This window comes from Adelges cooleyi, unplaced genomic scaffold, assembly GCF_023614345.1.
Source record: "Adelges cooleyi isolate 19-005CV unplaced genomic scaffold, UGA_ACOO_1.1 ACOO_flye_CR_arks_rails_tigmint_CR_PRNA_21, whole genome shotgun sequence".
In the NCBI taxonomy this organism is placed as follows: Eukaryota; Metazoa; Arthropoda; class Insecta; order Hemiptera; family Adelgidae; genus Adelges; species Adelges cooleyi.
Window position 1 is genome coordinate 4,798,141 of NW_026095871.1, and position 27,784 is coordinate 4,825,924.

At 27.8% G+C, this 27,784-nt stretch overlaps 3 protein-coding genes across 12 annotated transcripts; 1 reads left to right on the forward strand and 2 right to left on the reverse strand.

The window, feature by feature from the left end:
* The first annotated feature begins 511 nt into the window (after positions 1-511).
* Positions 512-4,463, forward strand: LOC126834905 (inner centromere protein B-like). 3 transcript variants are annotated; one of them, XM_050567122.1, is made up of 13 exons: positions 512-642; positions 760-838; positions 984-1,089; positions 1,280-1,385; positions 1,728-1,825; positions 1,925-1,982; positions 2,045-2,381; positions 2,561-2,824; positions 3,165-3,399; positions 3,476-3,531; positions 3,612-3,714; positions 3,929-4,037; positions 4,108-4,462. In XM_050567122.1, exons 3-13 carry the CDS (start codon positions 1,000-1,002, stop codon positions 4,299-4,301), a joined length of 1,650 nt encoding a protein of 549 aa, XP_050423079.1. In that variant the 5' UTR covers positions 512-642; positions 760-838; positions 984-999; the 3' UTR covers positions 4,302-4,462. The 3 variants fall into 3 exon arrangements, with proteins under 3 accessions (XP_050423079.1, XP_050423080.1, XP_050423077.1); XM_050567123.1 differs by lacking the exon at positions 512-642 and having other exon boundaries at positions 666-838; positions 3,479-3,531; positions 4,108-4,463; XM_050567120.1 differs by lacking the exon at positions 512-642 and having other exon boundaries at positions 666-838.
* A 1,056-nt stretch (positions 4,464-5,519) lies between these two features.
* On the reverse strand, positions 5,520-22,311 carry LOC126834639 (T-cell acute lymphocytic leukemia protein 1-like). 7 transcript variants are annotated; one of them, XR_007685093.1, is made up of 4 exons: positions 7,632-7,723; positions 6,792-7,159; positions 5,812-6,146; positions 5,520-5,749 (listed from the first exon to the last, which is right to left on the reverse strand). XR_007685093.1 is itself a non-coding variant. In XM_050566714.1 (4 exons), the coding sequence occupies exons 1-3, from the start codon at positions 7,632-7,634 to the stop codon at positions 6,032-6,034; spliced, it is 486 nt and encodes a 161-aa protein (XP_050422671.1). In that variant the 5' UTR covers positions 7,635-7,726; the 3' UTR covers positions 5,520-5,920; positions 6,021-6,031. The 7 variants fall into 7 exon arrangements, 6 of the variants coding, with proteins under 6 accessions (XP_050422671.1, XP_050422674.1, XP_050422672.1 ...); XM_050566714.1 differs by having other exon boundaries at positions 5,520-5,920; positions 6,021-6,146; positions 7,632-7,726; XM_050566717.1 differs by lacking the exon at positions 7,632-7,723 and adding an exon at positions 22,135-22,311 and having other exon boundaries at positions 5,520-6,146.
* LOC126834637 (uncharacterized) lies at positions 12,598-25,922 on the reverse strand. Of its 2 annotated transcripts, none has more exons than XM_050566712.1 (6): positions 25,787-25,922; positions 16,064-16,272; positions 15,775-15,956; positions 14,671-15,373; positions 13,388-13,632; positions 12,598-13,283 (listed from the first exon to the last, which is right to left on the reverse strand). In XM_050566712.1, the coding sequence occupies exons 1-6, from the start codon at positions 25,839-25,841 to the stop codon at positions 12,956-12,958; spliced, it is 1,722 nt and encodes a 573-aa protein (XP_050422669.1). In that variant the 5' UTR covers positions 25,842-25,922; the 3' UTR covers positions 12,598-12,955. The 2 variants fall into 2 exon arrangements, with proteins under 2 accessions (XP_050422669.1, XP_050422670.1); XM_050566713.1 differs by lacking the exon at positions 25,787-25,922 and adding an exon at positions 21,945-22,174.
* Between the last annotated feature and the right edge of the window lie 1,862 nt (positions 25,923-27,784).

Here is a 27,784-nt window from a genome sequence, read left to right on the forward strand (position 1 = left end):
TAGATTAATCAACTGATAATTTTTTTCTATTGATAGTAGAATTTATTATAAAAATTAGTTGATATTAGTTGATAAGAAATATGATAACGACTATCACCGAAAATTAGGTCCCACACATACTTAGAGGTCGGTGTGAAAAAAGTGTACACTGATACAACAATTTTTTTAAAACAAACAGCGTGTACGACTACACTATTTTAAAAATGAAAGCCATGGTGTACACTTGTTGTGAAAAAGTGTACACTTTTTGCCAAAACGAGCAAACCACAAGTATTCGGTAAATACATATTTTCCAAGGAGTATTAAAGTGCGTTAGGTAAAAAAACCCGGTATGTTATCAACTTCTGATAAGCGCAAAATGGCGCTAGTATTCTCCGGCGGTTGTGTATTCCTATAGGTGAACACGTCTACCTGCCATATTGTAAGAATTGATATGATGTGATGGTGACATACCTATTATATTGCCTTGTTGAGCATAGCACAGAATAGTCTGTACGCTTATGCCTGCGCAGTGTGCACAGCGCATTAATCCAGAAATTTTTTAACGGAAAAATGCATTATGTAGTATATTGTACTATGTACACACTACACAGTACGACGAACGTTATAATATGTTGTGTTTGATGAAGTTTAAGATTATAAGTAAAATCGTTATTCTTAAATTATAAATACAAATTATTAAAGAATTCTTTACAATATATTTTAAATTCAAATATTAAGAATTATTATACTGTTTACTAATCTATTAAATAATTCTAGGTTTTATTATTAAGTTTCAAGTATATCATTCTTTTTAATAATACCAGATTTTATTACATTTTAATTAATTTACACTTTGGTAAGTTATTGTATTTCATTTTCTTAAATTTAATATCAATCCATTGTATGATAATTCAAATTTCTAATCAATTTAATTCAGTTTGTTGTAAACATTTTGTTGTGTAAATTATTATTTTATGTTTTATATGAATATCATTTTTTAGAATAGAAAAACTAACAATGGAGCAATCTATGAATATGTTGGCTATTTGGAAAGACTTGGCACAATTAACTCAGAATTGCTTTAAAGATATTCAAAATTGTTTTGAGGTAAGTATAAACAAGGTTTTAATTAGATTAATAAGGCCCGATTTCCCTAATGTTTTTATTAGTGGTTTAATCGGGCAAAATTGGCTAAATTACAATAATCTACGATTCAAATGTTAGTAAAATTAGGCCTTAATTGTTATTGACTGAGAATATAACACCTTTATTTCTATGTTTTATTTAATGAATTTAGCAACAGACTTTAAAATTAGACGTCGTATATAATGACTTCTTAACATCTGTGCAAAAAGATCCAACATTGTATGCTCCTGAAATCAAAACATCAAAAAGACAATCTAGTGAGTAAATATACTTGGTAAAAAAAAAACTAAAAATTCTTAAAACGAGATTAATATTATTGTTAAGTTAACGTTCTGCTATAGTATGCATGTATACTAAATTGAGCAAAACAGGACTAGATAAACAAGAATGTTGTACACTTATAACCCAAGTATTTTTCTCATTTCTTCTGCTCTATTATTTTTTGGTTATAAGTTATAACTTATAACCAAAACAAGGGACTCCGTCTATTTATACTATATCATTCTTTTGTAATTCGTTTTATTCTATGGAAATAATCTCATACTGTAGATTATTAATTGTTACATTTTAGTAATTATATTTTAAATCAATGTTTTTAGAAGCAAAAAAATCAAATATTGGAGATCTATTTTGTGAACCAAGTTTTCAACCACCAGCAATTCCACCTGTTCGTAGAACTAAAAGACAGGCGTCTATTGTATGTTTTAAATTTAAAGATAATTGCACTAAATAATTTTATAATAAAAAATAATTAAGTTAACACTTTTATGTGTATTTTAACATATCTTTGTTTTAGGCTGCTGCAGGTAAAATGAAAAGTTTGAGAAAATCTTCGGGAATTAGTTCATCAACAAGTAATACTTATATTATTTTATTTGATTAGAAGTTATTTTTAAATTTTGTCCTATTTGTATAGGAGCTAGTAGAGCTAGAGCAATATCTACGTTAATGGATATAACTACAATGGATTTCCCTAAAGCTAATTCAACATTTGTTGCAAGCAAAAAATGTAATGATAATATTGAAGAGTGTTTGTCTCCGCAGTTGTTCTCTCCCGAGAATCAAAATGAGACTTATATTAAGCCAAGTAATCCAAATGAAACATATAAACTTACAAATGAAAACAGTAATACAACAACAACTAAAGAAATTAAACAGACTACCAAAAAAAAAAGTGCTGTATCTAAAAAAAAAAGTTCTAAGAAACGCTCATCATCAGATTCAGCGATAAATGTTGAAAGTATAAGTGAAAGGTAATATCTACTTAAAAAACTTGGGTTTTTGGGATACTAATATTATACTTGAAAGCTTTTAATTTATGTTAGCTTTTTCCTATTTGCATTTAAGTACACAATTATAAATTATGTGTAGATAATAATGATGTTTACTATACAAATTTAATTAATACTATTTATTTATGGTTATATCTTAGCAATCAAACATCTTCATCGAAAGAAAAAAGTGAAGATAACAACAGTAATGTTGAAGAAACAACCTCACTTCATATGACTAGAACAAAAAAACGAAAAATTGAGAAAGAAGAACAAAATACAGTAAATGTTATACGAGTGCCTTTGGAAAAGCAAGTTACACTTTTAGCAAAACCAATTGAAGTCGCTCAACCAACTATTCACGATAAAGTAAATGAAGCTGAAAAAAGAAAAGAAAAGTATCTCAAGAGCAAAGCCGATCAAACGTATGTATAAATTTAAAATGTAACTATTTATAATTAGTAAAATGTATAAATATAGGTAAAAATTATTACTGTACTTACATTTTGTTTTTTAATTTTTATGATGGACAGTCTTCTTTAAATAGCACAAAGTGTTTTTACGGTTTTGACAATTTTATATAAAAACTTCATGTATAACTGTCAAAAGGGTTAGAAACAAATTGTTTATTGTCACTGTTGCAATCATCCAAGAATTTCTGGAGATATTTCTTGTCTTTGTCATTATAGCAATGTAGTTTACCAAAAAAAAAGTAATAATTTGATATAAGAACTTTTTATTATTTTATTGTAAATTCAAATGTAGGAAATTTGATGAGCAACACTTAAAAGTTGCTAAACAACGAGAAGAGCAATTTAAACGTATAGAAGAAAAATTGAAAAAAGCAGCTGAAGATAAAAAGATAAAGGAAGAAAAACAACGTGAAAAAGAGTTATTGATAAAAGAAAGAGCATTACAAAAGCAAAAGCAAGCAGAGCTTCGATTGGCAGAAATTAATGCTAAACGTAAACAAGCTGAAGAATTGAAACTGATGAAATTGGTAACTATTCAAAATATTTTTAATTTATTCGTTTATCATAATATTTATTGTATTTAATTATTATGAATATTTCCAGCAGCAAAAAGCAGAAGCGGAACGTTTAGCTAAAATTAAAGAAAATGAAACTAAGAAGTAAGTTTAACTACTGTTGTATTCTAACATAATTTGTGACTAAATAATTAATTTAAGATAATTTAAATAATTATTTATAGAATTGAAAAATTTATTCCAATATCATTAAAAACTACACAATCCAATTTGCCTAAACCACTACCTATTAAACCAACAGTACCTTTAAAATCCAAAATAAACCAAGTGAGTGTACCATTTTAACAATACATAAATTTAAAAAAATTAAGTTTTTCCAGAATCAATACATTTTTTGCTCAAACATGTTAGCAGCAAAATGTTTTTTTAAGAAATAGACTTCTTATACAGTGAATTTACCTCCAGTTATTAAATATCTAATTTCTATGTGTGATTCTATTGTTAAAATTTTACATTATTCATTTTTTTTTTTTAATTTAAGATTAAAAAGCTTGTAACCAGTGATGATTATGGTTTAAATGATATATCTGCTCGTGATTCTTCTGAAGATGAATCTGGACCTAAAAAACCAGTTCCAGATTGGGCAAAACGTATGTAATTGTAATAATAATAAAAAAAAATGTAAAATAGTTAATACCTTTTACTTAAAATGTATTTTAGGTGGAAATAGAAAAGTTGTACTTGAACTTCAGTATCACATTGACTCTAAAAGTAGAGATCTATTTTTTGACTGCCCTAAGCAATTTAGTCTTAAAGAAATGTTTAAAGGCTGGAATATTCGTGATCGTCAACGAACTTCAAGTGCTGTTTGGAATACACCTATAAGATACAGTGAATACTTACGTAAACATTAGTTTTTTTTATACCTGTTTAAATGAATTATTACTTTTATTTACTTCTTAATATACTAGAATTAATTTTTTGGCGATTTTTTATGTGTTGTCAGTATTTTAAGACAGAATAATCATTTCTTTTGTTTAGTTATTTTTTGACGATAATTTTTTAAATCTTAATTGTTCATTCATGAAATACATATTATGTATGATATTGTAGTTGTATGTAATAAAATAACTGCTATAAAAAATTATTACTTTTACCTAAAATCATTATTATTTTGTAATTTTCTCCCTCCTGAATTTACAGATCAATGATCCCCAAAAACTTTTATGATCACTACAATTTGATTAGAGTATTTAGTTTTAATATAAACCAAACTTCATAAATAAAGCTTTACAAAAAATTTGTATATATTTTCTTCGCTATGTATGCGTACAACAAAAAGTACTAACATTCTATTATAAATAGCAACAATTTGTTAAGTCAACAAATCAGTCTTAATAATGACTAAAAATGTACAAATTGATTGGCTATTAAAACCAAATTTATCAAACAACTATATGATATTTAAGGAATCACTAAATTCATTTGATTGATACACATATTATAATGTAAAATAATGGTCGCGCATATATGTTTTATAGACTTACCAAGTAAAAATGTATAATTAATTTAGTAGTCAAGTTTCAGCCATCTGAACGTATTTAAAAATTAGGTTTTCGTTAATAAACTATTGAAAAACTTGATTTATCATAAATCAACTAACTACATCCTTGAATAATAAGTATTATATTCTTTATATTAGAAATTGGACTTTATTGCTCTAAAACGAGTCTATGTAGCTCCAAATGGATTAGAACATATTTTATAACATTATTATGAGTACCTACTGTAATAAACTATTTAAAAAAATAATACTCTAAAACAGAGGCGGATAGGCTAAATTTTTGTTATTAAAAAAATATATAAAAAGAGCCCAAAGCTATATTATAGTTCATATATTATTCCTATTATTTGTATCATGCATGCATCATTGATACATTTTTAATTTAAATCACAATGGTAATAAATAATGGTTAAGGTAAACCATGTTGGCTCTACTAATACTATAATTCAACATTGGTCGACTTTTTATATTAGGTAACTGTTTTTAGATTTTTTTTTTTGTAATTCTTAATAAATAACAATCAACATTTGTAAAACCAAGCAACGATTTATCTATTTATTTTATGAAGTCAATTATCGCAAACGTAAATATAATATGTTTACAATGAATACAAATTATTTAAATGCTAAGTATATATATTTTAATAAGTTGGTAGTATAGAGCATACAAATTAAACTTCGACTAACGAATCACCTATGTAGTGCTGCGTGTTGTGTTCAGAAAGCTTATATTAAAGTAATGATGCGCAAAATATCATTGCAAGAAAGATCAAAGCGAATTATAATTTACCTATGTATCCTACAATAAAATAAAAGTATGTTCATTATCTGTTGTCTGTTGATTCACTCACACATAGTTACCTGGAAATTTACTACGGCCAAAGGCTAAATTTTCCCTTTTTTTGGGGTGTTCCTTAATAAAACATTTTTAGAAATTTGACTATAGATTTTTGAGAAAATCTTTTCGATCCTGACAGGAATATCGTAATTATAATATTAGTTAACATTATCATTATGTACAGGATTTTTTTTCAGTTTTTAATAATTAGCTTAATGAAATTTGATTTTACTTTGTTGAGTATTATTTTTTTTGCGGCAATCTGTAAATGTTATTATCAACGCAATCCTCGTTATTGTTGCTGATATCTTGTTGGCTCTCTTGCCATTCGAGTACACCACTTAAAAGGCGAATATACCTAGAAAAAAGATTAATAAATTAACTTTTAATTATTTAGATTGTGATGTTAAAGTAGGAATTAGAGGCCATCATTAATAATGGTATTCGATAAGGCGTAAGCCAAAGCCAGCAAAAAAAAATTTCTGGTGGGCGGACACAATATTTTTTTTGCAAATAACTATACCTATGGCTACAATTCCAAAGTATTAACTACTAGCTAGTAGAAAATGCTATTAAGTGGCCAGGTACTAAAAATTAGGATCATACTATAGGTTTTTTTTAATTGTTCCATAGATAAACTTTAAGTATAAACTGTCATACTAACGCATGACCATTGCGTCGGACAGTGGTCAAGATAATATCTCTATTATACTTTACATTAAAAGTCTTCGAATTAGACAATTTTTTACGTCCTTAAGATCGTTTAACTCAAATTACATGATAAAATTAACTACATTTTAAGGGTTATTTATTTTAAATACAATAGTCTACATTTCTGGATAGCTTTTGAGCAGTGAACTTTAATAAGTAGTTTTTTCCGTTACTATTTTTATAAAGACGTTTCAACTTGTTTTATATGGAAGCTAATTAAATAGAATATTTGCTTATACTACGTGCGTCATTCGCTAGTCAACATTTGTTTCGATTGTCATTTAGTTCTTACTTAATTGCCATTCTTAAAATTTCGTTTTTCGATAGTTTCTTGTCATGTGGATGAGTTGGCACGAGCTTTCGGAGTTCAGCGAAGGCGCCTGTGACATTGTGTTGTCGCCAGCGTTCTCGGGAATTAGTAACGGTGCAGGGCTTCCGGGAATCTATAATAGGAAACCGCCGGTTACTGGTCGATTGACTACCCGACGATGGGTCTTCGTCTCCAGAAGTCAATTCATCTGATGTCAACTCGCATTCTTCGTCAGACCCAAACAGAGCAGCTACTCGGGACGACGATGACTCGTCTCTTGATTCATTTGATAGTTGCTGCTGTATAAGTTGACTCTTCAGCATATTTACCAAGGTACTTTTCACCAAATCCTAAAGATATAAGTAAATATACTTTAAGATATTATAATATTATGGTAACATTTAACGATTTACAATCGTTAAATCTAATTTAGCAAGTCTTCATTCAATTTAGGAATTTCATCTGAAGTCTAATTTAGTAAAAATCTAATCTATTTTATTGTATCATTTATTATGGATTATTTATATTTTAAAAATATCCAAGCTAAATTGTTATGGCTATAATGTTGATTATTTTATTGTGTTCTAATGTATTCAAATGAAAATTTTAAAAGTTTTGTCTTTAAAATTAATATATGGACTATATGATTTTTTATAAAATATTTAAAATCAAACAAAATAGAGGAAAATTATTATTTTAATTACGAATACAGCTTGCTATATCTACTGGTAAATTGTTACTATAATTTTAGTGTAAATTATGAAATGTACAACTATGAAAAAAACAATTACTTAATGGAAGAAAATATTTTTTTATACAAACCATATTTGGTCTTAACTTTTTATTAGCTTCTATATGTTCTCTAAACAATTTAATTTGTCACATAAGTATATTAAAAAGAAGCTGAGAAAATGCAAAAGAAAGATATTTGATGCTTGTTTTGTTTTTAAAGGAAATGTATAGTTGAGCAAAATTTGCTGCGTTTATTCAAATGTATCAGTTGTTTTAAACACAACGACTGATGTTGTAGTACCTAAATTTAGTTAACAATTTTGCAAACCGCACGACACACGTATATATATTTACAATAATAACATACAACTGTAAAAATATAAACTTACCTACTTGATTTCTCAAATATTATAAACACAAGTTGGACGATGAACACTTAAAGTAAAAGTGACTAAAAAATTGTATAATCTATAATCACAAGTTTCGATCCCTGAGGGTGGTAATAAAGATTTTAAAAGGTACAAAAGGGTGAGCAGCGACCGCCCATTTTTACCCTGACAACCAACCAGCTGTTTAACACTTACACTTGCGTCTGATTACGACCCACCCTTAGCAATTTTACTGCGCCACCATTAATGCTTCCACTCAGACATTATTAATGATATAATTTATTTTATAAAGAAAAATAGTACTTAAATAATCCCTATTTTTAAATTATATATTCCCAGTAAACGGTGCAACGCATACAACACAGTCGATTAAAAAAAAAAAATACATACATTACAATTGATTAAGTCTGTACTTGTATGGGATGTATTTTACATGATTTTCAAATTTCAATTAGTAAAGGTAAATATTTGTATTTAAATTTTATACTAGAGTAGTGCTATTCTATATTAGTAGGTAGTAGGTATTGTAGGAATTAACTTTTGTCGTTTGCATTATAAGTAATTATTAATATAGCATTATTAGTTATAATCATCTGTAATTTCATGGGATTTTCAAAGTACTAATACTATTTATAAAAGTCTGATTATAAGTATTCTAATGGTTATTTAATTTACAATACTATACATACGAGCATAAAATATAAAACATAGAATATTTGATAATTGAGTTATAGAAACATTTAAGTTATTAGGTAGGTTAGTAGGTATACATTGTACGTGGTACTTCAGTTTAAATTTTCATTTATCTTAATTCTTAATAATGTTTAATCTCCACGTGTGATAATGAAATTGTTTTCGTCTACAAAATAGTATCATTCTACTTATATATCACCTTGTTAAACATCTATAGATGTCGAAAAATAATTACATATAAAATCCATATCTTAACAGTTTTTATTTATTCGTATGGCATTTTCTGCCAGAGGGGTGATAGAACTTAAGCCGTCTAAAGAAGGACCGGGGTACACTACGTGGAAGCGTTCTATTATTGTACCACCATTGTAACAGTTAATCTCCAAACAGTCGCATCTTAAAAATCCTCTTGTTTACACTACTATTGAATTTTCGTAATTAAAGAGCACTTGGAGGTTAAAAGTTTTTAGTGATTTTCATAGGGTTTCTATTTTCCCTTTTTGGATGGTTGTTGTAAAAGGGCATATCTAGCTAAGTTCCATAAAATTATCGACTCAATTTGGCAATATTTCGCAGTAATTATTAAAGCCCCCCCCCCATTTAGAAAATATATATTTTATTATTTATTATATAATATTTTATCTAAAATAATAATTGTATAGTATAACTTATTATAATTTGTATACTACTATTTTAATCAACCAGTGTACATAGTACATACTCCAATAAATAGCCACGTCCAGGGTCCATAATAAGGCGTCAAACCACATATATTACGAGTAGAGTATAGAACATTTTTCGATAAAACTAAAGCTAAAATTAGTATAAAATAGTATGAATATCAAGCATGAGCGTTTTTAAGGGCATATTTACCAATTACCTATGAATAAATAAAAATATCAAGAGTTTATCTACTTGTTTACGTGACCTTTTTTAGGGTTCCTCGGTAAAAGATAAAAAGTTTTGCTTCAAAAGCCTAACCGTAAATATAAATATAGTCTTGGTTTTGTAATTTATTTATTAATAAATATGCTCCGAAATTGTTCAGTTGCCCAGAAAAGTGCAACTAAGTGTCTAATGTTGTGTTATGTAGGTATATACTATATTTTGACACTATTTAGATCTAATTAACTTTGTTAGGATGTGACTTGGAACCAAAAAATCTTTTAGTTCACGGTGCCCAGGTTATACCTATATAATAACTTCAGTTGTGTGTGTGTGTGTGTGTGCAAAAGGAAATAAGGGGTAAACGAGTGATTGCAGCGAGGGTTGAACAGGGTAAACTCGCGCACGTGCACTGGCCACGCGCTACATTTCAGCGTCTAACGATAACAGTAAAGGGGCGCACACGCAACACGAGCGTCGACCATTGGATTAAGCCAATAATAATATTCGCATTGAGTGCCACGGCAGGGATCTCCTAGAACGATAATCCAAGCCGGTGCAGGGGTCAACTCGTACGGTACATGGCTGCGTTTGGTGGCCGCGTGTCGCCAAATCAATTTCTCATAGCAAAATACTAATGTGTGTATATTTTATATGTTAAATAGCACATTGTGTATACGATAAAGCTGCCCAGTATTTATTACGTGCGCGTGGCCAATTGTACCAGTCAAATTGTTTGAACCTATTCGATGGTAGGCGTAAGGCGTTAATAAGTGGATATCTTAAAATCGTATTGCATTTTACGACGATCGAAATTATGACTAAGTGCATGCTAATTTTAACAATTTTATTATGTTCAGCAAACGGGATTGTATGCATTTTAGATATATTTAATGCGAGACAATATTATGGTAGTCATGTATTATAAAAAAAAAATCGTTGTTATTTATAAGCATAAGATTTTACGTTTGAATTTATGTTAGCCGATTTCTTTTAATCTAGAAAAACGCTTAGCAAGCTTGTGGAGTAATACAATGTAAAGTAATAAAACATATTGAAAAATTCCCTTCACATTCACTGTTAACACATACTGTACAGCGTTTTGTCATGTAAAAGAGTTTTTTAAATGTATAATATAATATTGCTCGATGCAAATATGCGATTAACCCGCGTTCAGCCATAAAAAAGCGCAACAACAAATTATTGTTTAAACATTTCAAATCACATTTTCGTCAAATTGTTATTTGATTTATGATGAAATGAAATTTTTTTAAGCACCATCAATAACGTAAAAGCGTTTAGTACAAGTTTTGGCGATAAAGCGATTAATTTATTTCGAAGGGTATATTTAGATTTAATTGTTAATTCACCAGTGATTTCCTCCTATCCTATGATCGCTTGACTTTTAAATCATAGCGAAAGGCTAGCGCCTGTTGATACACGATAACTACTAATGGCACGTGTCCTGTTGAGTTTACGACGCGTGTAAGTGTTACCCGACGATAGGCGGGATTTGTGGCCAGCTAATATAAGTCATTGAGTATTACTATTTTTTTTTTAATCTAACAATAGAATTCAAAGGGACTAAGCTACTGGGCACATGTCCATTATAATTAGATTAATCGTAATTGATTCTTTTTGGTTTCTTTTCACACGATCAGATTTAAAAAAAAAAATATATATATATATATATATATATACACAAAACAATTGATCATTGATGGGTGCATTGAAATTGTATTATGTACTATATACAGTGCATTTCTTGTAATTTTACAAAAACCAGTAATAACGCCTGAGAGTTAATTTTTTCTTTAAAATAAAATTGAGCTTCTGTCTAAAAACTACTCAATATTACTATAACATAAACAATGATGTACGGTGAACCCATTCCATGAGTGGTTACACTAATTTCATATTTTTTTATGCGATTAATATCTTTCAAATGTCTAATTGTTAGTGTACTATGTGTCCTAAGGAGAAACATGCAAATACGACCCATTACGTGTTTGGTTTTTAACTGTTAAGTTTGTTTTATTATGAGGATTGAATTTCTTTATATCTCACTGTGTTTACCCATAAATTCTCCTTAAAACTACAGTTTGCTTTTTAAATAAAGATTGTTTAGCGTGTAAACACATTTTTTCACGAATTAGAATAGTTAAAATAGCTCTAAGTCAAAAATTTTGTAACATAAAATTTAAAAAAATGTATTTTACTACTTTAAAAAATAAAATTAACAATTGACAACAGTCAAATAAAATGACACATCATATTGGTAACTCAGTGACTTTTAACATTTATTCTGATATTGATATAGTATAATTTATAACATAAAAATAACAATACACAAATAAAACAATAGTTAAAAATGTATAATAACAGTAACAACTAACAACATAAAGAAAAACAATAATGTTGACCTATAATAAAACCTAATATATGATGTAAGTAATAACATAAATACATACAATTTACAGTTAAATAAATATTTTTATATATCACATACATTTTACGAAAAATATTAACTATAATAATTAATAGTTATAGTTGTTCGTTATTTATACTGAAGAAATACATTTATTTTATACATATTATTTAATTTAAATATATTTGTATGATGAAAATAACCTAACTCTATCAATATTATTTAGATTTAAATATGTTTGTCTGGATTTCAATATTTTTAGGTATTTTATTATCCAGTTCTATCAATTTTGTTTAAACTTTTAACAAACATTTCTAAGTAGGACCATAAAGAGTAATTTGACATGTGTAATTTTATAGTTCAACATAATAATTACGAATCTATACTTGAAGTAAATATAATATACAAGCAACACATTTCACATTGTCTTAAAACCTAACATAAATTCATATTTAGAAAAAATATAAATACTTTTATCAAAAACAGCCGATTGAAAATATAGAATTGCATGTCAACGCTATTAATGATAAATAACTAGAATGTCTGATCACAGATAATTAAAAATTACGTATAATAAAGGGATTCAGTCTTAAGAAATGAAAATTATGAATATATTATAAATTTCAAAGACGTTTAATAATAATTTACTAATTTAGTTTCTTTTATAAAAAAAATTATCAAGTCTCTTTAACTATAATTACACATTAGATATAAAATATTTTCATAAATGATTAAGTCAGTCCTTTATAAAACAAGAATCGTAAATATAAACGTATGAGTAACTCCAAATCTTTACTTTATGAATTATGATTATAATCAGTTTTTAAACATTGGCATGTAACTAGAAATATTAAGTATTAATTTGTTCTAAATTCTTAAATACATATTAGCTTTTTGTGTATTATACTTTTTATTTATTTATTGTACGTGTTGGGTTTGTTTTTGCAATTAACTTTATAGTGTACTGTGACCTGTGTACATCTGTATTATTGCTACATTCTAGACACCGTGACACATTGTTAATGGAAGGAAAATAATACAAACATAATGGGCGCTGTTATCAGACAAATAGCATAAATAGCAGACCTAGGATGGCATACGGAAATAGCTATGAATTCGTCATCAGAATCACTTTTCGGTCCGGGTCTTAACATTTCTAAAACAGCTGTTTGACTTGACCAAAAGCTTAATGGTAATTGACATTCTCCAGTGGTATTAATACAAGAAACAATTGACTGGGATACGTCATACACCGTTTTGTTTATAGCAAAATGGATACGTATAAAATTGTCTTGGATTTCGTTTTCACTATTGAAAACAAAAAAATAATAACCATCACTCGGAACTCTAAAAAAAAAAAATCATAATTCAAAATGTAATCGATTAAATGTAAGAAAACGCAGATTATTTTTGGAAAACGTGGGTGTAGAATTGTCATTAAACCAACTTACTTGTAAGTGACTGAATTCGAATAGCTGGCTGCTTCATAATCCGGTTGCTTGTTAGGTGGTAAACATTTCGAATGTGGCGCTAAAGGCAGACTCAATAGTAAGCCCTCACACTCCAATAGTATTTCTTCACTACTGGAAAACGACGACCAAAACTCACTGTGACTACGATCTTTGATCATACGTGTTCCGTTTTCTAGTACCTTGCCGCGAACTTGTGCAATCCCGTCGGGTGATATTGCGTCAACCTTAACATATAAACAATTCATTATTATACTCTGAATTCTTAAAGGGACAGGCGCATGGCGGAGTGAGATAAGGCGGCAGTGTACCAACACGCATGGTCGCCGATTCTCGGCCACTGGCAGTTTGTTTCTCCGGGTGGGCAACTGTGGAGGAGGTGGAGAGAGAAATGGCTACCTCTCTCTTGGCGTTAAGTCGATAAGCCCAAAAATGCCAAATTTAATCCGTTTAAGCCCCGATCGATGGGAATAACGGACATTAAACGTATTAAGAGAATACGAAGTGAGACTACAATATCAGTTTGGGTTTATGCCAAGGAAATCGACTATGGAACCAATATTTAGTATGAGGCAAATTGTGAAAAAAAGGAAGAAAAAAATAAAACTGTGTATGGTATTTATAGATTTAGATTGTGTTCCCAGAGAGGTTTTGAGGTGGGCGTTAAGCAAGAAAGGAGTGCCGAGGGTGTATGGGAAAGTAATAGAGGAAATGTATGAAGGGGCAAGTACAAGAGTGAAGAGTTTGTGGAGAAACGGAAGATTTTAGTGTAAGAGTAGGTGTGCATCAAAGTTCAGCATTGAGTCCTTACTTGTTCTCTTTAGTAATGGATGAGTTTACGAAATATAAACAAGGGGAGGTGTATGATGTTTGTGGATGACGTAGTGTTAGTGGGGAAAGTCTGGAAGAATTGGGCGAGAGACTTGAAGAGTGGGAGAAGCGCTTGAAGGGAAAGGACTGAGGATTAGTAGGAGTAAAACGAAGATATTTAAGAACGGAGATGTAGAAGTTCAAGCTCTATGGAGTAGTAGGACTAGGGTGGCCAACCCCCTGTAGTTTGGAGTGTAACGAGAAGATAAAGAAGAAGAAGAAGTATTTACTTTTTTCGTGCACAAAAACAATCTCCATATTTAATTCATTGATACAGACGAACATGAAACAGTTGGTGGGGCTAAAATTATATTAAGGGGTGGAGGGGTATCCCTTTCCGTCTATAGTATATATTTTATAACCTTAAATTTGCATATTTATAAAAATGTAAGTACCTCTTCGGTGGCTGCGTCATTTTCCTTATCGTGTTTAAAAAGGTCTTCTTTTAGTTGGTCATTGTTTGCTGTAGATCTTTTAAATCGGTTGCGGTAATGCCTTAACCTAGGTCCTCGCCAAGATGTGTTGTCATCGGCCATTGCGTTTGCAATAATTTGGCGTAACCGGTCAGTTGAGTCTTCCGTATTGTTGACCGTACCATTTAAATTATTTTCAAGGACTTCTTTTAATTTTTGTAGAAGCGCAGCTCCGTCTTTACCTTGAGTACCCAGTTTCCTTAGTGATTCTTCTATTAGTTCTTTTGATCGAGGTATGTTTTTTATTGCCTCTCCATTGTAAACGTGTTTTTGTTTTTTATTTTGTACCACGTAATCTTCATTCTCAATTCTTTCTTTCAGTTCTTTTTGATATAAGTCTTCTGCAAAGTCTAAATGGTGATTGACCGTTTTACTAGATTGCTTGATATATTTACGGTTTCCGTTATTATCACTCATGTTCGAGGTTACATACACTACATCGGGTGCCATGTCTGGAACGGTCATGCCGGCAGTAAGTTTCCTCATGAAATTTGGAATATGTGTATCATTACCCTCTTCGGATGATTCGATTTCGTCAAGCTCTTCACTGGAATTATCTCCTATGTACGCACATTCTCTTAAATGTTTATGTCCTTTAATTACTATCAAACTTGCCCCTGGCCATCTGTTGATACAAAAGAAAAGTTTACAAAACACTGAAGTTACCAAAAACTACTTTGATAAGTAATAGGGAAAATATAAATTATCCGGACATTCGTATATACTGATTTGATTATTTGATATTAGATATAGCACTTCAGACACACAGTAAACAGAATATCACACGTCCCCAAGAAGGATTTAAGTTTTAATAGGAGTGGAAACTTTTTTTAATTCGCTTTTTTGAAGGGTAGTTTTTGGACTTGGGATCTAAACATTTTTTTCTAAAATATTTCGAACAATTATGTATGATTACATATAAAATTGTTTATATAGTCATAAGTACATAACAAATTGATGAATGTTAAATTTAAAGAATAAAAAAACAAAATTACGGTGCATTTATTACCAAATATTACGGGTTACCTTGAACATGTTGAAACTTTTACGACAGAATCTTTAAGTAAATAAAATCCCCAATATTCTTTGATATCATCTTCTAATGTTATATGCCTTTCCATTTCAACAAACTCTGTTTTGGATGCTGTTTTTGGTTTTTCTGGCATCAAAAACGCATTAAAGGTTGCATTTGTAATTAGGACTTGACGCTAAAATTATTAATAAAAAAACAATATTTACTATCGTATTGTTGTAGTACAAGTATTGCATAACGCTGTAACTATTGTAATAATAGGTAACAATTATTAACATTTACCTGACACCAAAATGTTGATATGCTCTGATCTATTATTCTCATGTCAGTAGCTGCCAAAGGATATTTTTGATCTGAATAAACATGGTAACGAATGTATAGAGGAGCTATGACTAAAATTCCAGGTATGAGTAAACTTAAAATACAGAGTCTAGCCGCTTTCATAGGTCCTCTAAGACTATTGGGGCTGTCTTTTCTATTATACACACCACCTAAAATTTCATTTTTAATATATTAACATTAATAAATATAAGTATACTTAAGACTTAAATAGTTAACGAAGTAATAATTATTATTGATTAGACATGTTTGTCAAGTATAATTAAGCGAAATATAAGTATTATTAACTATAATTGATATTGATAATTTATAAGTATAAAAAATGCATAATTTATATATGTATAACTTTTAATAAATATTGTGTTGCTAAACGTTATCAACACATTACTGCTTGTGAAAACTATGTATATACATATTTTGTATAAAGTGACTATTGTGTATTTTATCTGTTTCTATAGTATGAAAAAGCCTAATTGATGACATATTTTTTCACGTGTTTCATAATAATACTTATGAATATTGAATGTGTAACTTTTAATGACAAGCCATTTCACAAATATGTTGGTACTTATCAGGAAATTATGAATCTGTCTTGAGTAAAGAACTGTATTCTTATAAAATTATTATGTTTTATTGTTTTAAAAATATATTGAAATATTTTATTTAATAATTAAAAACTACAAAAACTTTTTGAATTATTCATTAAAATAAAAATACATTCTCCACATCATGGTCCCTATGTTACATAATCATTATAATCAATAATCGTTATCAATAGAATTATTATTGTTGTAAATAAATAAATCGAGCAAATAGTTAGTACCTTTAGGCTCATTTATTACTGATGACCATACTAATTGTTTTGTGTTTAAATATTAGATTAAAATAATTCAAGTGTTTAGATAGGAATTTCTAATGACTGTAGGTACCAATCTATATAACATATATTTGAAATGCAATATACAGATAAAATATAAAGTGATATTTTATGATTATTCAAATCACACAAATCAAATACTTAAATTTTCTTAAGACATTACTATACATATTTATATTTAATTGAATTCGTCTGTATTATTTGTCTATGGCACGTTGAATACAACAAAGAGCAATAATATAAGGTATATATTGGTATTTTAAATTTCATGTGACGAGTAAATATTAAGAACACCCAATAACAAAATAATAGTAATAAATAAATAAATAAATGTCAGCAAGGTCGGTTGAAGCATAATAATTTATTTTAACCTTTCAGAAGGTCGTACTAATAAAACAGTGGACTACAAATAGTCGTGATTGTCGTTTTTTAAATTCATTTTATACTTATTGTTTAGTTTCACGTAAAACAAAATAAGATTTACTGATTAAAATTTTGAACACGTGATAAAACGATGTCAGAACAATATATATACCATCAAAAAATCAATCAATGCGGTGCACGCATAAATCGTTTTTATAACATTTAAGTCCGTAACTAATAACTATAAATACAATTGTTGCATTTACAACCACGATATTTTTTGGAACTAACAACTAACTTTTTTTTAAATACAGTCCATATGAATGTTAGTATTTAAGAAGCTGCTACAGTAAATGATGTATCTCTTCCAGGTCAGTCATTTCGAAGCATAGCACAACACAATTTGAAAGAGTTACTTTTATAAGCTAACCTTCATTGTATATAATAATTATATAATTATAATTATATAGTTGTTGTGAAATATAGAACAAAGTAAGGTGAAAAAATATGCTATCGGCTTGTACTAAATGTGCTAACATGGCGATTTTTGAAACACAAAATATCAATACAAAGCATAGGAATAACACTTAAAATAAATACTAACTATTATTAAATAGGAAAAAATTCTAAAATAACCAAAACACTATAAATTAGTTTAGTTAATATAATTGCTAAAAATGTTTTTTTCAGATAGTAAAAAGTTAAAAAGAAATATTCTAAAAATATTTTATCTATATAAAGTTTTTTTTAATATGTATAAATAATAAAAGTAAACTTTATGAATATTATTGAAACTATTAAATTTTACGTAGTGTAGAAGATTTAAAAATAATCATAATAAAGTGCTTGTCACATTCATGGACATATGCATTGATAGGTTATTAAACTATGTATAATCAAGTTTTTCAAGTATCATTTATTAAAAAAACACAGAACAAAATATATTTGGTAGGTACTACATACGCATTTTCAAAATTATATGTATTTTGTTGATTCTAATTCAAACAATAAGTTTATGCGTTATAACTTTAACTTTTTTAAGGGAGGAATCTAAAGTGAAAAAAAAATGATATGTCTGACAGCCGGTTGTACCACATAAAGTTTAGTTGGTAGTTTAGTTATTAAACTACCATACTAAAATGTCTAAAACATGACTAAAACATACATTTTATTTAAAATAGTGGCTATTTAAATTGTTTTTATTAATTCGTCTTTTAAACCTTGGATATTGGATATTGCTAACAGCTAATGGAAATAATTATTATAATCATAATATATAACGAATATACATTTTATTCCTATCCATTGTGCTATACCCAATTATAATTTTATATTCCATTTCATAAAATATAAAGTCTACATATTAGATTAGTTATTTTCATCGAATGTGAAATTTAATTATATTTTTATTATTAATAACCATATTTGTTGTACCTATTTTATCTTCATCTAGTAATTAATCGAACTTTTAAAATAGCATCGATTGTTTTCAAAAATAATAAAATGTTTTTTTTCTAGCTTTGCACTAAAACTAAAATAAATAATAAATAATTTAAATATTTATATGTTAGGTACATTTTCCTTATTGTCAAATATAAGCATTAGTCATTACTATATATTGTATTATCTGTAAGGATATGAGTCTTTTGGTTAGTAATATTGTACTATTAATGATATTCTGTATCGTGATCTGCATTAATATTGTGCATTGGTCAATTGGTGCATACCAGCATAAAAGATAAAAAATATTATCTTTTAAATGGACATTATAGAAGCAAACCAGAACGCTATAGACTTGGCCTAGTACTGGTCATTGGTCAAACAACTGTATAATGACAATTTGGAAAGTGGAGACCAACGCAATAAAGAAGTTACCAATAACTTTTTCGTTTACACTATTCTATAATATGTATTATACATAAAAATTATTTTAGTTTATTTAATTTAATTTTGTTCCATGTTAACCTAGTGGACTGTAGTATTCTATTGCGATATTGCCTAACACGATATTAATAAATCTTAGAAATTAGAAGTGTGGATAAATACATATCTAATCATCCTAATCTATAAATGTAAGGTATTTGTTTGTTGTAGTAATTATTGATAAAAATAAAACTAATCATTTTGTTGCAGTGGTAACTAATGTGATGCACGTATGCAACATAATTATACATAGCCCATAGATATGTATTCGGTAATTTAATTAATTATTTATTTAAAGGGTACCGGGAAAAAACAGAAGTCATTTTGGTATCGTAAAATTCGTATAGACGTTCATTTTTAATCAATTTTTTTCTTAGGTAACAAAAAAGATTTTGCTTTTTTCATTTCTGTTGGCAGTAGCGTAAATACGGGAATGCAGGCAATGTAGCTGCATTGGGGCCCTATTGTCCTGGGTGCCTTTCAAACTTTAATTGTTTTATGTTTTATATGATTAATGATATTTATTATTATATTATAGTACTATTATATAATAGTATATAATTATATGTATATTATATATACATATAAAGTAGAATAAAAACCCCATTAAAAATATTCTATTAAAGGCATGTACCTAATTGTGCCTAAAATTAAACTGAATACAAAAGAGATCCATTTGGTTTTTCACATCGCGACCGAATTTTTATATTTACGCCACTAGTTATGTAGCTAGGTATTTTGTAATATGTTTAAGTTAATAATCATATTCTGTTTTTTAATTTTCAAGATTAACCATCTGTTAATATGTTTTTCTATTGATAATAGTTTACTGCACATGTTAATGTGATTCAATGTAAAAACAATTTGTCGGTCAATGGAGTCTTAACAATACACGCCAAACTAGCACATCGCTTGTAATTCCACTGATAAATGATCACGCATAAAATAAATACATTGAGGTCGAACACAGTACATTTTTTTCAAATGCTATTCTAATTCTATGGTTACTTAAATACTTTTATTACTTCTATCTTCACTTATAAATTATAATAATATATCACATTTATTGCATAATTATGGTACAGCGGAATAGGTATGTATAGAACGTTCTATTGTAACAAATTTCTGTTTCTTTTTTTTATGTAATTTAACAATTGCATGAAATAAGCGAGTACCCGTAATTAAAGAACTGAATTACATAAGTGAGTTATTATAATTCAAGCAAAATAAAGACCAATCTTAGTTAACAAATAATATATTATGTTATATATACTATATCTTTCATTCTACATTTTTACTGTGGATAAATAATTCGCAAATTTCTAGCTCTATCGCATTTTAAGAATTAAGATTGCTGTTTTCAATGGTGTTTCTAGTGTACGGACCGATTTGGTATAATTGCCCGCACCAAATTGTTTTATTGTGGATGTGTTAAGGCAATACAAAATTGGGGTTTTAATTTTCGCCTTGTATAGCTTACTTAAAAGTATATTCTTGCCCATTCGGAATTTGAGTACTATAACTGTCGTTAAGTCATTTAAACCCTAAGGTACAATGTTATTCGAATGACGGAATTAAATTATTATTTGTCTAGTTTTAAGTAATGAGTTTTGTTTTTTATATAGACCAATATTTTGACATTTATATTATACGTGTATAAACATATACGTTAATAAATGTTTTTTTTTTTAGTTTAAATTACATAATTAAAGGGTCAATTTTTAACTACTTCTGAGTTTCAAAGAGGAGAGATTTTATATTTAATTTATTATTATTGCGTTTATATATCAATAGGCTGCTTACGTATATAGTTAATAGTTATCAACTAGTAGACGGATTTGAGTAGGTACGATGACTTATCGGAAGAGAGGGGGTTGCTACAATGTTAATGTATTAAGATAAGTTAGACTTAGTGTAAATATAATTAGTTTTAAAGTTAAAAAGAATTATTAAATTTGTTGAATGGCTAGTTTCGGATTAAAAAAACACCCATATTCTTTATCTCTAGAACTCTTGATTCGCCTTTGTGTAGGTAATTTTAGTACTCTTTGTAGGCATATTGCAAACTGTATTGTGTACCTATGATAACGAGCCTTAACGAAAAAAAATTTGGTAGTACCTATTGTACGTTACTAAATTTGTAATATCTACTTATTGTTCGTACATTAGTACATAGTCCATTGAAATAGTATTATTAATTACATTTTAACCAAATGAATCCAAGTCGATAATAATTATTAAAAATTAAATCATTGGTGAATATTACAATTTTAAGGTTTTTCTTTGTAGTTCGCAATCATATGTAGTTTTCTTTTTATTAAATATACTATTAATGTAGTATGTATTATTGATTAAAAATATAGTATAATTTATAATTATTTGTAATATGCAATTTAATACTTAATTATTCTGTAACATCGTTTATTATAAGTATTAAGTGTAGTGTATTTCATAATCATTTGTAGTATGCATTTCAATACTAAACGATAACATTTTTTTTTAAAAATACCTAGTCATTTAATAATAATTTTGATGTAGAGAAAAAATATGTTTGACAACCGACTTTGAGTAACTGATGAGTGATCACAAATAGTTAATAAATCTAATATTAAAATTATATATTAATTATTATTCTATTAAAATTATTGATTTAGTACTTACCTTGTCTCTTTTTACATAAAATCATTTTAACATGCGTGAACAATTATGTTATTTTGTGTATCCAAAAGGTAGAGTTTAAATTATTTGTTAACTTAACTAGAAACTATAATTATTAATTCGGAATTTAACACTATTTAAATGTAAATTATTAGAGTTTTCAAATAAAATATATTTTTCGCAAAATACCTACTGTTATTTATATAGTTAAAGGACGCGATAGACGGTAGTACGAATCTATTAAACACATATAAAAAAAAAACCACAACTTAACATACGGAACACAACGTACATACTGATATATAAATCAACGGTGCTACTAACGAATTTCATTGGCCTAGTACTTTGTATGTTCTTGTAATAATACGCACTCTATTGGCAATATTAACTGTTAAAATAATTAGTTAGTACTTTATTTATGTATTTAATTATCGTATATTCAGTATATAATATAATATATAATTACATTTATAGTATGTAAGATAATCTTTATACGATTCAGTATATTTTCTATTTAAGTTTTTAAAAACAATATGTTAAATTAGTATTAAAAATCATCTATACCTTTTTGCAAAATAAATATACCTCTATAGAATGTATGGTATGTCATTTATAATAATATATACAAATTTATGGTTCGTAAGTGTTATAATATTAAATTTTAAAAGAATGTTTTAAGTACATTTATATTACATATAAAAATGACTAAGATAATTCATAAAAATGTGGAAATATTAAACCATAATTATTAAGTAAACATATCTATTTGTTGTTTATCGATTAAGAGCCATTATGTCATAGTATTTGCCGATAGAAATTAAATCAGTACTGTTCGGTGTTAACGCAGTTACGGTAATATTAATTTGACGGGTTGGAATTACAAACTGGTTAAATTACCAACAAACAAGTTTAAAATAAAGTTACCAAAGTATGAGTAATTAATCTATGACTAATTTTACGTCTGTTCACATTAATCATACATTTTTGTATGACTTTTACCTACTTGTTTTTGAAGCTTCTATCCAAAGCTGAGAATATAAATTGGTTGTTATTTATATGTGCTCAAATTGAAAAATGATAAAGTTACAAATTTCTAATGTAAGTTTTTTCAAATAATTATTGAAGTAAAAATATATTTTTGGAATCCATAATTTTCTCATGTTTTTTGAATTGTATCCTTTCATAAATAAAGTAGCTTTCAGAGTTTCATCCCTCCGTCCGCCTTTTAGTTATCATGAAACAGCTGTGGTCTAGTCAACACTCAACACAACAATGAGCTTTCGCCGTGAAAGCGTTTTATCATACTAGGGGAGCTATGCAGCCCGCTAAATATCGTTTCAGTACTCATTTTAATATTAATCGTAATGACCCAGTGTCTTACATTAATTCAATTAGATTGTGGGTTGAAAACTTCGAAAGCACTGGTTCGAAGACAAACGGGAGATGTGGTAAGTCGAAAACAGTGCGTGCTCTCGCGAATGTTAAAAGCATGAAAAGTACTGTGGGAAGAAGCCCAATCGCGAAGGACGACATCTTACCGATATTATTTTCAAAAAGTGAACAATTTTCATAACTTGTAAAAATTATTAATTCTACATTAATCAACATTAAATGCTTTTAAATGTAAAATAAGATGGTATCAATACAATTTTGAAAAAGGCATTCGTTTATTTTTTCAGAGCTATTTTAAAAATTAAGGATGACTGCCTGTGTATAAATATAAATTATACAGAGTAATTTATTTATCTTATCCACTGAACTTCATACTGGGTTTAATTAATAATTCAATTTTTTTTTTTATATAATGTGATCTTAATTTCTCACACATTTTTATGTTCCATCCTAAACTAATTATTTTTATATCAACTTTTGAAACTTAAACTAAATATTAATACACACATTTCATTAACTTTCTAAATTGAGAATAAAGTACTAAGCATTTTGACTGCTAGATAACCAGTTTTGGATAACTATTTTTGAAGTTATTGAAGTTTTAAGTTTAGGGCAGGAAGAAAAGTGGAGTGTAGTATTATTTTTATCTGCATGCACTTCCTCTCCCGTCCTAACTTTTAAACTCTTATAACTTCAAAAATAGTTGTTCAAAACTGGTTATTAATCAGTCAACATTTTTAGTAAAATATTCTATTAATTTAAAAAGTTAATAAAATATATACGTTACCATTTAGTTTCAAAAGTTCCTATCGAAAAAACTAACATGGGAGGAATATAAAAATTTGTGGGAAATTGAGATCACATTATATAAAAAAAAATAATTACTAATTAAACCCAGTGAGATATCGAGTGGCCTAAGATAAAAAAATCACCCTGTATATGATATATTCAACAAAAATCATGTTGAAAGTCCATGAGTTTCGAAAGTTTAATTTTATTCTTGTCCGCCCGTTTTCTTTTAATTTTTACACAAATAAAAAGTGGTCGCGTAGGATTGAAGAACGAGTTCCTTATTTTACTTAAAAATATTTGCAATTACTCAAACCATTTTTTACCACTAAAAAATCAATTTGAAAAATATTTTTGTCATTTTCGGCTCTTGCGGCCATTTTGATCATTTTGAAAAGCAGATAGATGGAAAGCTCGAATTATTTTACTATAAAAATGTCAATAATAGAGTGGGATGGGAATTATAACTCAGTGAAAAGATGGATTCTTGAACGTTGAAAACCCCCGCTGATTTATATTTGTGTTATTGTAGCATGTTATGAAATAACCAAACATTAAAATTTTTATTTGCATGAGAATGGAAGGATGGAGTGAAGTGTTTTTTTTTATCTGCGCGCATTACTCAATAGCATTTCACCCCTTGTTTTTAATTTTAAACTCTAATGACTTTAAAGTTAATAATTAAAAACTCGTTATCGACGATTCAACATTTTCGGCAAATAATTTCTATTTTATAAAGTTAATTAAATATGTACGTTACCATTAAAGTTTCAAAAAATAATAGCGCGCTGGGGAAAGTTAAAAAAGGTAAATATTTGGTATTTTAATAAATAAAAATGTTTTTTATAAACGAAAACTATAAAACTGTAATTATTTTCTGTAAAATGAGTGTCCTACGTTAAATTGATCACCCTGTATGTCTGCAGATAAACAATTCAATTTATTGGAACTATATAATATTATTACTAGGTGTTAATGTACTTTGGACTATAATATTATTGTGAACAGGACATTTTTTAAAACTATTTATTATCGTGGATTGAAGTTCAATAATTTTGTTTAGAAATATTTTAAGTTGGATGTTTTTTTTATTTAAGGTATCTACTAATTGTAAGTGTTATTATTCGTGCTAAGCCAAAAGCCATGTAGAAGAATTAAATTTAATAATCTAGCTGTTTAAATATAATGTTATAATAACATTTGTATACAAATTAATAGACAATGTCTTTGTGCAGTTGCATCGAAATTAAATCAGTAGTCGCTAAGTCATGAAGTAATATTGTAAAAATAACTAACTTCAATAAGGATAATTCTCATCTAGGTAGCCTTAATTATCTTTATAAAAGTAGGTTCCCCCTCTCTAACCTAATGATCGGTGTTTAATATTTAAAGTAGACAACTAATACTGTTGTGACTGTAAGCTTAAAATACTAAATGCATTTTCAGAATTAACCGTTTTAAATTAATTAGTATTATGTTATACCTAATAATATTATACTAGATCGTTTTAAATGTCTACACGTTAATTTGGTATGCAGGTCCCAACCCATAAAACAAATGTCGTGTACTAACATATTTTTTATAAAAACTACTTAACTATAACATAACAAATAAATGGTAATAAAACTATAAAATACAATTATGTAAGTATAAGTACTACTTACTGACAAAAGAGTCTTCAGAGCAAACCGTAATTTGACTATTCGTCCAACGAGCCATTGTCGACAGTATTTAAACTCAACTAACAAAAGCAGGTATACACTATACGTAGTAATTGTGCTAGACGATTGTCGTAAATTAGTACAATAATACTACAATTTAGCTGCTTGTTTGCGAACAATGCGATAACATCCGTCTAGATACCGTGTAATCTGTGTATTTATTGGATTAGATTCGTTTTACCATTTTAAGTGTAGTTAGAAAATAAAAAATTAAATTATGCACTAGTGGCTTGTGATAATGTATGTTTTATTAGACTGTTATTTGACTTTCCATGAATTTTAAATAGATTACTTCGTCGCTTATTAACGAGTAAAAATACTAAATAGTATTCAACTTCATGAAATAATTACAAAAGTGGGTAGCGGGTATAGGTTCTACATTAATTATTCTCATTTTACTAATTATGTCTAATTAAACTATTAAAGTACACCTATACTCAAATGGGGACAAACACTTCAATCAGTATAGTTTATACATATTTTACGTACTTAAACTTCGTGAAATGATGTGTTAAAAATAGGTAGGTATTCATGTTCAGATAAAAAAAAAAAACACTTATTGTGTTACATGTGAACCTATGTATATCTGTACAGAATCAAGGTTTGGCGCTATCTACTCTAGATACACTATACTATAGACTATAGTGACTATAGCTTCGCTGTTTATAGGTTACTGATGTCCCACAGAGATTTAACAAATTAAATTAAACTCTTGTTCTAGTGAATATTTTTAAGATTTTAAAATTAATGTATACTCATTTGCGCTATAAACACCCCGTCTTTATTGCACCTAACTGTTTTACTTTTTTAAATTATTTGTTTTGTAAAATGTTTTTTTTTAAATTCAAGATAGCCTATTATTAAGAATAAATTGCTGAGAATTTTGACAAGTCGATAACCAGTTTTGGAAAATTACTTTTTAGACTATTAAAGGTTAAAATTTAAGACGGGAGGTGGAGTGCAGTAGAGTAATGAGCGTCGAGTTATTTTTATCTGCAAGCATTGCTCTACCGCACTTTACCTCCCATCATTTTAAATAACTTTTTTTTTTTTATATTAATACTCACTAACTTTTAATAAACAAATTAAAAAAAAACTATATTTACGATTGAATAACTTGGACTGTGTTTAGTTATCAAAATAAAATAAAAACACTACGACACCGTACACAGTCATTGTTCTCTGTGTACTGTAAAAAGTTTTGTAATTCTACTATGAGTAGAACCCAAAAAAAACTTGTCAGCTTTCAACAGCCCTCTGAAGTAAATATTTTAAACGCGCAATGTCTATAAAAGGCAAGAAGTTCAGTATACTATATATATATTATAATGCAATTCAGGACTTTGGATTTGGGGTAAGCACCGACTTGGTTTCCCAGATCATTTGTCAAATATTAATCAAAATGATTAATATTTTACATACTTTCGCAATAAACAACTTCTCTTTTATTAATTATTTTGATTAAAATAACTATAAAAGGATAGTAGTGTGTACTTTTTTTGTTATGTAAAAAATTTTTAAAATTTCTTCGTAACCTTATCTTTATCAAGTTGGTACTGATAACTGTTACTTGATCAATTAAATATCAAGTAGTTATTCAACTGATTTAAGTAAGTAATGGACTCTGGATAAAGTTAAATATGTTTTTTTAATTTAGTTTTTTGGAAATCATATGTATTAACAAAACTTACATAATGTGATAGTTATTTGTTTTGTGATTTATTAAAAAAATCACCAAGAATACGTGAGAGGGAAGTACACGTCATAGGATATTGGGCATTTATGTTTGCTTGACGTTATAACTTCAAAAACAGACCAACAAAATCTGTTTTGAGCTGGAGATAAAAATTACTTAAAGAGAGAAACATTGGTTAAAAAAAACTGCACTGTTGAAAAATAGAAATCAGAATCAAGAAGTAATTTAAAATATTTTATTAATTA

Coding starts and splice junctions, on each gene's coding strand:
- LOC126834905 (XM_050567122.1), top strand. CDS start 1,000: ATGGAGCAATCTATGAATATGTTGGCTATTTGGAAAGACTTGGCACAA. Junction 1,826..1,924: donor CTAAAAGACAGGCGTCTATT/GTATGTTTTAAA, acceptor TCTTTGTTTTAG/GCTGCTGCAGGTAAAATGAA. Junction 3,715..3,928: donor TAAAATCCAAAATAAACCAA/GTGAGTGTACCA, acceptor TTTTAATTTAAG/ATTAAAAAGCTTGTAACCAG.
- LOC126834639 (XM_050566714.1), bottom strand. Junction 6,147..6,791: donor ATTTTAAGAATGGCAATTAA/GTAAGAACTAAA, acceptor TCTTTTTTCTAG/GTATATTCGCCTTTTAAGTG.
- LOC126834637 (XM_050566712.1), bottom strand. CDS start 25,841: ATGGCTCGTTGGACGAATAGTCAAATTACGGTTTGCTCTGAAGACTCT. Junction 16,273..25,786: donor CTCTGAAGACTCTTTTGTCA/GTAAGTAGTACT, acceptor ATGAAATTTTAG/GTGGTGTGTATAATAGAAAA. Junction 13,284..13,387: donor TCGAATTCAGTCACTTACAA/GTAAGTTGGTTT, acceptor TTTTTTTTTTAG/AGTTCCGAGTGATGGTTATT.